At 51.2% G+C, this 9322-nt stretch overlaps 1 protein-coding gene across 1 annotated transcript; it reads right to left on the bottom strand.

The window, feature by feature from the left end:
* Positions 1-587: 587 nt before the first annotated feature.
* DUSP1 (dual specificity phosphatase 1) lies at positions 588-3712 on the bottom strand. The gene is made up of 4 exons (XM_032628034.1): positions 3082-3712; positions 2660-2805; positions 2073-2292; positions 588-1648 (listed from the first exon to the last, which is right to left on the bottom strand). The coding sequence occupies exons 1-4, from the start codon at positions 3446-3448 to the stop codon at positions 1278-1280; spliced, it is 1104 nt and encodes a 367-aa protein (XP_032483925.1). The 5' UTR covers positions 3449-3712; the 3' UTR covers positions 588-1277.
* Positions 3713-9322: the final 5610 nt, after the last annotated feature.

Below are 9322 nucleotides of genomic sequence, written 5' to 3'. Positions count from 1 at the left end.
ATAAAGCACAAAGCACATAGAATTAGGAAACAAAACAGATGTAGGGCCCAACTCCCCGACTTGTGCCACTTAGCTATGTTGGGTCTCACCATCTTCATTTGCAGATCTTGCTGAGTTGTTCCAGGGTCAGTTAGCACACCCTGCCTTGCACATAGTAGAAACACATTTATAGCAAATGTGTTGAAAAACTATCATCCTCATCACTTCAGCAGAGATCAGAGAGGGGAGGGAGGCTTTTTATGTTATCCTGGGGAAGGTATTAAATGGAAAAAGCAACCAAGTAAATGGCTACTTCTTCCTAGTTTTGGCTCTGGGGACACTTGAGGGAGACATGATGGGAAGATACATAGGTGGACACTTGAATCCAATACCAAGAGCTCAGCTCCAGCACCTATGTTTTTTTGTTTGTTTTTTTATGATTGATCACACTTCTCTACCATCCTTGCAACCCAGCCATCTTGTGGGACTGAGGGGCCACCAAAGAGTATGGGATCAGATGCCAGCACACATTCTGGAGGACCCTGTTCTCCCCTATTTCGGTGATGGGAGAGGGATCAGTGGGGCTGCCCAAGAAATAAAGCATCAAGTTTTCAATAGAAAGGCCATAATTTATTCTGTTGTATAAAAAAGTCATCCTTACGTAACAAAATGTCTTCTTAGAAGAAGAAATATATTATTTCAGGTCATAAATAATCAGCAAACATACAACTGTTGGCAACTTCAAAACAAAACAAAACAAAACCAACACTGGTGCTTTCCATCAGTGCTGAAAACAAACCTGCTTCGGCTATATTTACAGGATATTACAGTACTCACAACAGAAAATTGAGGTATTTGGTTCTTCTAGGAGTAGACACTGACATTTGTGAAGGTGGACCACCTACACAAAAATAAATAAAATAAGGTATATTCTCATATGTATATGTGTCGTCGGGAATGGTAATACTGGTAGGTATGTCAAGCATGAAAGTGTCTTCAGAAAACAGGGACAAGCAAAAAGAAATCGACTCACACACTGAGTCCTCTCTCTTCTGCCCCATTTTGTCATAGGGACTTTATGTACCCACTGTACGTTGGTCCCGAAACCTGCCGAGTTCAGCAAACGTCTTGGTGCTAAGTCATCGCTACGACCACTCAGGAACCCAGTGGAACTCGGGTGAAATTAAATAAATAAGGACCAGCCCTCACAAGCTCCCTTCCCTGGAGTTACTGCATTTCTCCTTTCAGGAAGGAGCCTGGAGTCCTGCTGGGTTGTGAGGATCACCTCCTGTGGCCTTTCAGCAGCTGGGAGAAGTTGTAATGGGGCTCTGAAGGTAGCTCAATGCACTGTTCGTGGGGTGGACGGGGATGGAGACCGGGAAGTTGAAGACGGTGGTGGTGGAAGTGCCGCAGTCGAGCACAGCCATGGCGGGACTCCCCGCCTCTGCCGAGCAGTGCGGGGCCAGGACCTGGGACTCGAACTGCAGCAGCTGGCCCATGAAGCTGAAGTTGGGGGAGATGATGCTCCGCCTCTGCTTCACAAACTCAAAGGCCTCGTCCAGCTTGACTCGGTTAGTCCTCATGAGGTAAGCGAGGCAGATGGTGGCTGACCGGGAAATGCCCGCCTGGCAGTGGACAAACACCCTCCCACCAGCGTTCTTGATGGAATCTGGAAAACAAAGTGCAGTTGGTTACTTGAGAGCCCAGGAGAACAGCCCCGACCCCAGGAATAGGGTGTCTAAGAAATGTCATGTGTGTCCTGTCCGGAGATGGTCAATATCGTCTCATGCCATCACACGGACGCTGTTTGCAGAGGCAGTGTGGAAAAGAACAGCAGGGCATTTAAACCCAGACCAGGCATCACCACTAAGCAGATTGCTATTGCACAAATCAACATTCTGAGATTCAGTGTGCTCATCTATAAAACGGGACACTGAATCTATATTTCTCAGAGATGCTACCCACACCAGACTGACATTAACGTCTAGAGGAAAGCTTAAAAGTATGTCACTCAGGTTCTTGCCGTAGAGTTTAAGCTCAGTGACTAAAACGGAAGGAGTGAGGCAGAAGTCTCAGGCATCTGTTCCATTTACCTATGAAGTCAATTGCCTCGTTGAACCAGGAGCTGATGTCCGCCTTGTGGCTGTCCTCCACAGGGATGCTCTTGTACTGGTAGTGACCCTCAAAATGGTTGGGACAGTTGGCTGAGACGTTGATCAAGGCAGTGATGCCCAAGGCATCCAGCATATCCTTGCGAGAAGCATGATAGGCACTGCCCAGGTACAAAAAAGGCAGGATCTCCACTGGGCCACCCTGAAATCCAGAAATATCCAACACCTGTCAAGCTTTATTCAATGTCAATGCTGGTGCCCACACCCACAAAAACTCCCTGCCGGAAAAGTCAGTTTCAACACTGGGTGAACTCTGTAGCACTGCTGTTAGAGTATAAATAAATAGGGGACTAAACCCATTTGCCTAGGCAGGGCCAACAAGTTCATTTCTGTAGTGCCAACAATTAGAGACCCAGCTCCATCATACCACTTAACCATGGGATAAATAATATCCCGTGTCCCCTGTTATAAATAAAGCTGCATGTCGTTTTCTATATTCTCACTAGCACTGCTCTTCCACCTTTGCCAGCTGTTCCTTCTCCCCTCGGGCACGGCTCCCCCCTACTAACCTGGTCGTAGAGTGGGGTGCTGCAGGAACTGCACCCGGATTCGGCGCTGTCGGGGACGCTAGTACTCAGGGGAAGGCTGAGCCCCATGGGGGTCGACTGTTTGCTGCACAGCTCCGGGCAGGAAGCAGAAAAAGCTTCATATCCTCCTGGGAATAAAAAGAGACATTTTTTTTCTGTTAGTACCGCCGAGACAGGGCACCTTCATACAACTCCCCCATCCACTAGGGCTGTAAGTTTATCCCGGAGAGGCCCAGGCGAGTCTTTTGTTCCTAGTGCCAAACAAAGTCAACAAGTTCCCACAATGCGACTCAGGCGTCCAAGCGCTCCAGGTGGGGCAGCCCCCCAGGAGCTGAGGGCCAGGGGTCCCCGGGCAAGGCGGCAGGGGGCGTGCGGCCCGCCCCTGAGCACCCCCGACGGCGTACCTTTGAGCAAGAAGATTTGCGCACCGCGCGCCTCGCGGCAGAGCGCTCCGGCGGCCAGAGCCAGGGTGCCGTCGCGCTTGGCGCAGTCCAGGGCGGCGCTACGCTCGTCCAGCAGCACCACGGCTTGGTAGGCGCCGGCCAGCAGGCGGCCGCGCAGCTCGGCGTTGGGCACGATGTGCTCCAGGCCCATGGCGCCCTTGGCCCGGCGCCGCACAATGGTGCTGAAGCGCACGTTGACCGAGCCGACGATGTGGCCGGCGTTGAAAGCGAAGAAGGAACGACAGTCCAACAGCAAGCACTGCGCCGCGCGCTCCCGCAGCAGCGTCCGCAGGCCTCCGGCGTCCAGGGAGCCCACTTCCATGACCATGGCCGGCCCCAGCGCCCCCAGCGTGCAAGTCCTCCTGTGCTCTTTGTCCTGGGAAGCCAAAAGTAGAGCGACGGCTTTCGAGGAAAAGCCCGACCCCGGTTTTCTTTGCGCCAAACCCCAAACTGCCTTTGGACTGAGCGAGGGGTCGTCGTGCGGGACTCTAGACCGCCTCGGTTTCCTTGCTGCTCTCCCGACTGCTCCTCCGGCCCGCCTAGCCCGTACAGCCCCGACGTCCTTCACAGCGAGCCTGACCCGGGTGAGCGCGTTTATATGTGGCCTCTCGGCAGGCAGGCGAGGCGGGGCGGGGAGGGGCGGGTCTCGCGCGCTCAGGGGGAGGGGGTTTGTTTGTTTGAATAGCGATCACGTGACCGGTGCGGTGACGTCACCCGCCCTGCCGGGCTTGGCGCCGGAGGAGCCAAAGGCAAAGACGTCATCGGCCTCCGAGTGGGGTCCGCTGGCTGCGCTCTGGCTCCGGCTCAGGCCCCCGCCAGGCCATCCGGCCTGCGCCTGGCGCGTCCCCGGGGACCTGGCCCGCGCCGCTCTCCGGGCCCAGCGGGGAGGGGAGGGGACGGGCACTCTGCCAGGCGAGGACTGACCTCCCGGGTGCGAACGGCAGGGAGATCCGGCCGTTTGCCACCGGCCTCCGCCTCCCCTCCCTCTCCACCGTGCCGCTTCCCAGCGCCCCCTCCGCCGCCCACCGGAGCGGAAAGGGGTTTCCTTTGTTTTTGCATACACGTGGGCCCCTTTCGCCCATCGCCTCGTCCCCAGTTGGCGAGGAAGCAGGTTCCCAAGGAGAAGCGATTTACTTGCCCAGTATCACACTGCTGGGGGTGGGGCAACAGCGAGGCGCCTGAAATGAGGGCTGAAGACAAATCCATCCCAGAACTACCGGGCTGAGTTGGGGTGGAGGTGTTCGGGGAAATACTCTCCTGTTCCCCAGACTTCCCTGTTACTTAAAATGTACATTTAACGAGTAAAACGCCTTCCAATCGAATACCAAGCGGAAGAATCTCATTCCTAGCCGTGTAGTCCCTAGACGATTGTGAGCCAATGGAGCGCAAGTCAGGGGCCTGAACTCAGGGTGAGGGGTCGCAAGGCGCGGTTGTGGATTGCGGGGTTCGGGGTTTAGGGAGGCGACCCCCATCGCGGCTCGACAGCGCCCCACCAGGGGCCGCCAGACACGTTTCTGGCCACATTTGCTTAAGACTGAGCGGCTCCATCTCTTTATGCCCCAAATATGTACTGATTGAGCGCCTACTAAGCGCTGGGCTCGGGGTCTGCAAAGGGGAACAGGGGCCGGGCGCAGCCCCCACGCTCTGCTTCTCACCATCAATATGGGCCGAACTCGAAATCCAATCCTACAGTGCTTTAAGAGGATTTCCAGGACCTGGACAAAGGTTTGGGAAAACCCCACGCGGTCACCCTCGTCCTGGGCTCTAGTGACGCCCCCCTGGGCGGCGGAGCTCCTCTGCAGCAGCACCAACAGTGCTAGGTACACAAACATAAATACTGCACCACCGTGCTGGGGTGCCGAATCAGGAACATTCTGTAGTTTCTTAGCCTCTCCTCCGGGGGAGGGGGGCGTTTCACTGCCACCCTGGGTGGTTGGTCTGTGGATTGTATCACCAGAGGCAACTTCTGCATTTGCCTCGCTTAGCTTCGGTGTTCTCACATGCTCAAACTTTCTGCCTAAATTCTAGAAAAGTAAAAGGCTAAGTGCTTTTTTCTTGTAAAGGGCGTTTTCTACCTTCAGATGAACATTGGCTGAGGGCAGCAAAGAGGTCCTCAGATAATGGCAACGCCCTCCCTGTATCTTTTTTAAGAAAGAAAAAACTTCTTTGTTTATACTACTTATTCATCTGAGGAACTCAACATATTTTATGCGTTGAATCATAAAATGTTACAGCTGCTGACTTTTCACAGCATGTGAACTTGATCCAAGTTTTGTTTTTTTTTTACCAAGAGCAGTTTTTAATACCTACACATTTTTTAAAAAGAAAACTTTTTTATACAAATATTACAGTGTTAAGTGACACAGTCTGGCCCTAAAGTCAGGTGTCTGCTGAGCTCTGCGGGGTTTTCCTCTCTATCCCTATTTGGAAAGAGCAGAGCTTGAACCCCACGCTGTCATTTTGTTGCTGGGTGATCCCAGGTGAATCTTGTCCCCCACTGAGCCTCTAAGCTCGCATCTGTACAATGGGTTTACAACTGTCCACTTTGTGGATGGTTTGAGGCCCAAGTTAGAGATGATGGATGTAAGGAACCCAGGCCCTACCCATCCCTTCTTGTTATGATTCACTAAGTTTCTTGTTTTTTCCCTTCCTAGCAGAGCAGTGCTTAATATCATCATGCCACTGTGTGTTTCAGCATCTGGCATCAGAACCTGGGGAGAAGTCCACCACAAGATGCAGGTAGGTGTGGTTAGTACAGAGGTCCAGTTCAGGCTAAGGTCCCTCCTTGAGGCCAATCAGCACACAGTGGCACAGGTCAGAGGGGCTGGTGGTAAAGATGTAGCCACCCAGGCCCCCAGTCCAGGAAGTAGAGATGCTACTTCTGGCTGGAGATGGAGCCAAAGAGAGGCCCAGCATAATCTGGTCTGTGGTGACTGCAGAAGCAGCAAGGGGCTGGAATTGTGGTCCTGATGGGCAGAAGGGCACAAAAGAGCATCAGGGGATTTTTTTCTCTGGGGAGAGAACCTGGCCTTTCCGACCTGGGCTCTTCCTGATTTTAGATGTACTTAGAAATAAACCTGGAGGCAGGGCGGGGCAGTGGGACCGCCTGGCCTGGACTCCCCACCCTTAATGTGTGGCCTTGAGTAAGTCCGTTTCCCTCCTGAGCCCCCAGTCCCTCCTTCCTGTGATGGAGATAAAAACATGTACTCCTAGGGGCTGTGGGAAGACTCAGTGTAGCCGGGGTTGATATTACCCTACAATCTCTGTCTGAATCCTGCCCTCAAAGTCGACTTTGGAAAGAGTGGCATGCCCCAGATGACAGGCAGAAAGTGGCCCCAGCTCACTGTCTGCTCTGTGACCTTGGGAAAGTGGCTTAACATTCCTGAGCCTCCATTTCCCCATTTGTAAACTGGAAATACTATCCATCGAGGGCCTGGTGCCAGTCACATCTGGAGGTGGTGCTCTCGGGAGAGGGAGTTGGCTCCCACCGTTCCTGTCCTCTTCCAGAATCCACAGCCCTTTTACTGTCCCCCTAGTGCCATAAGGCAGGCAGTTCCTGCCTTTGCTCAGTATGCTTCCTAACGCCCTCTGTCCCACCAAATCCAAAGCCACCACTAGGCTCCACCCCTCCATCTGGCCCCGCCCCCACTGCTCTCACCGACTCTTCTGTTGTGATTTAGGCAAACCCCTGGACACGTGTTTCTCATCCTTTCCCACCCCGACACCTTTGCTCACACTGCTCCCCCTCCCCCTGCCAGGATGCTATCTCCTCTGGGCTCCAAGTCCCAAAGTGGCATCCCCAGGAAGCCTTCTTTGGTTTCTCCAACTTCTGCACCTGGGCCCCGGAGGACTTTGTCCAAGTTTTCTGATTATGTAAACATCTCTCAGATCCTTATCTTACCCTCCCTGAGTTGCTTAAGGGTAGGAGGTGTGTTTCTCTCATCCGTCACCTCCCCACCCTACTATCTTAGATACAGTGCCTGGCACATGGTAGGTCCACAATTTCTGGTATCCCTGCTGCCTTTCCAAAGTCACTCCGTTTTGGGGATTTGGGGCAGCCACGGGCACAGGGACTTAGCAGCCAGTTGGCCCATCCTAAGGGGCTGGCAAGAGGTGACTTCACCCTCCACACCCAGACAGTTAGGACAGAACCAGCTTCTGTTGCACAATCCTTACAAACAGATCTCACGGTCAGGGAAGGCCCATGGCAGTGCATCATCTCAGCCAGCTCCCTCATTCGGGAGACAAGGACCCAGAGTGGTTAGGTAACCTATCCAGAGTCACAGTGTCCAGAACATTCTAAATCTAGTCAGCATTGTGTGGACTCTGTGTACAGACCCTTAAGTGTTTATCTCTGGAGGGTGGGGTTACTTTCATTTTCTTTCTTACAATTCTGTATGATTTGAATTTTTCAACACAAATGTGGAACATTTGTAATCAGGAGAAAAAGCTAAAAATGTCGAAAGGCAACCGTATTTAGGGTAAACCATATTTACCATATTTAGGGTGACTTGTTAAAAGCAAGTTACAGAGTTAGACTGCCTGGGTTAGAATCCCGGCCTGACCACTCACCAGCTGTGTGTCCTTGGACAAGTTACTTTACCTCTCTGAGGCTCAGTTGTCTCATGTATAAAGTGAAGATAATAATAACGTCTATCTTGTAGGGCTATTGTAAAGATCATAGGAGACAGGGATCAGCAAACTACAGCCCATGAGCCAAGTCTAGCCTACTCCTTCTTTTTGTACAATTCACAAGCTAAGAATGGTTTTTATATTTTAAATGGTTGGGAGGAAAATCAAAAGAAAAAGAATATTTTTGTAACGCGTGACAGTCGTATGAAATTCAAACTTCAGAGTCCGTAAATAAAGTTTTATTAAAACTCAGCCATACACATTGATACTATTCTCTGTGGCTGCTTTCACATTACAACGGGAGGTTAGTAGCTATGACACTGTCTGGCTCACAAAGCCTAAAATATTTACCTCTGTCCCTTTACAGGAAAAGTTTGCCAACCCCCGATATGAGATCATGGATGAAAAGCACTTTAGAACAATTCCTGGCACAGGGTAAGTGTTTAGTGAATTTTGTTCTTATTAGTATACGGATGTTTATAAAATCTTCTTTCCCTAGGATGTGTTCAAAAGCAGTAATTGCTTTTATATTTCATTGAGCCTAAGGCACATTTCTCATATTTTAACATTCCTCAAAGTGGAATATAACTTACAGTCGGAGGCATAGCATACTTAATTGACATAGTTAATTGCCAACATTTCTCTTTCTTTATGGTATATACATTAAATGGGGGTGGGGGGGGAGTTGGGTCTCAGAATAGCTGACCTCTTAGATCCAGGAGAATACAGTAGAGTAATTAAAACACTACAACAAGCAGTCTAGCAGGGGGACAGACTTGTCAATAGACAAGTACGACCCAGGTGCTAAGCGCCAGGGTAGACATCGGAAAGGCCGGAAAAGGGCCCTCTCCCAACTGGGAGTGAATTATGAGGGAAAGATGCCCAGAGGAGGGGATGTCTCCTTAGAGACAAAGACTGTGGTAGAATAGAAATGTCGGGACAGAACACCTCTGAGAGATGGGTCTCAGTTATCTACCACTTGGCCCCTGAGAGTCTCCGTTTTCTGCCATATAAAATGGGGGCAATAATAACCCCAAGAGACCAGCTCTCAGATTCGCTGTGGGACCAGATGAAGCTCCAGCAGCCTGTGTGAACAGGCCCCATGGCTGACCATTTCTGTTTGTCCCACTAGCTTGGGAGCAGGGAAATGGTTCCTTGCCGTTCTTGGCCCCCAGAACAAACCTCAAAGCAGGTTTGTTGGATAAACACATGCAGATGAACCCAGGAGCCCAAGAGAGGGACCAGGAAGTAACAGGGCCTCTGTGACTCAGACAGGCCTGTCCCTGAACCAAGGGCACCGCCTGCCAACATGGCCCCAAGCCCCGCCCCAGGCACCAGGGGAACGGACGCCACGGTGAGAAGTGACAAATCTCTGTTGTTAGTTAATTTTTTTGAGACGGAATATGAATTGAGACATAATTTCCTTTTCACTATTAGAAAACACTAATTAATGTTGAAGGGAGCAAATGAGGTCATAGTTTGTCTATTCCAAACTGTCCCCTGAAGGAAGGAGAAGAAAGTTACCGGTGGTGTGTTCAGAATCCTAGTTGAAGACTCAGAAATTGTGCCT

The sequence above is a fragment of the Phocoena sinus genome, chromosome 3 (genome assembly GCF_008692025.1).
Source record: "Phocoena sinus isolate mPhoSin1 chromosome 3, mPhoSin1.pri, whole genome shotgun sequence".
Taxonomy (NCBI): Eukaryota; Metazoa; Chordata; class Mammalia; order Artiodactyla; family Phocoenidae; genus Phocoena; species Phocoena sinus.
The sequence above is the reverse complement of the archived record's forward strand: the minus strand, read 5'-3'. Positions and strand labels throughout refer to the sequence as shown.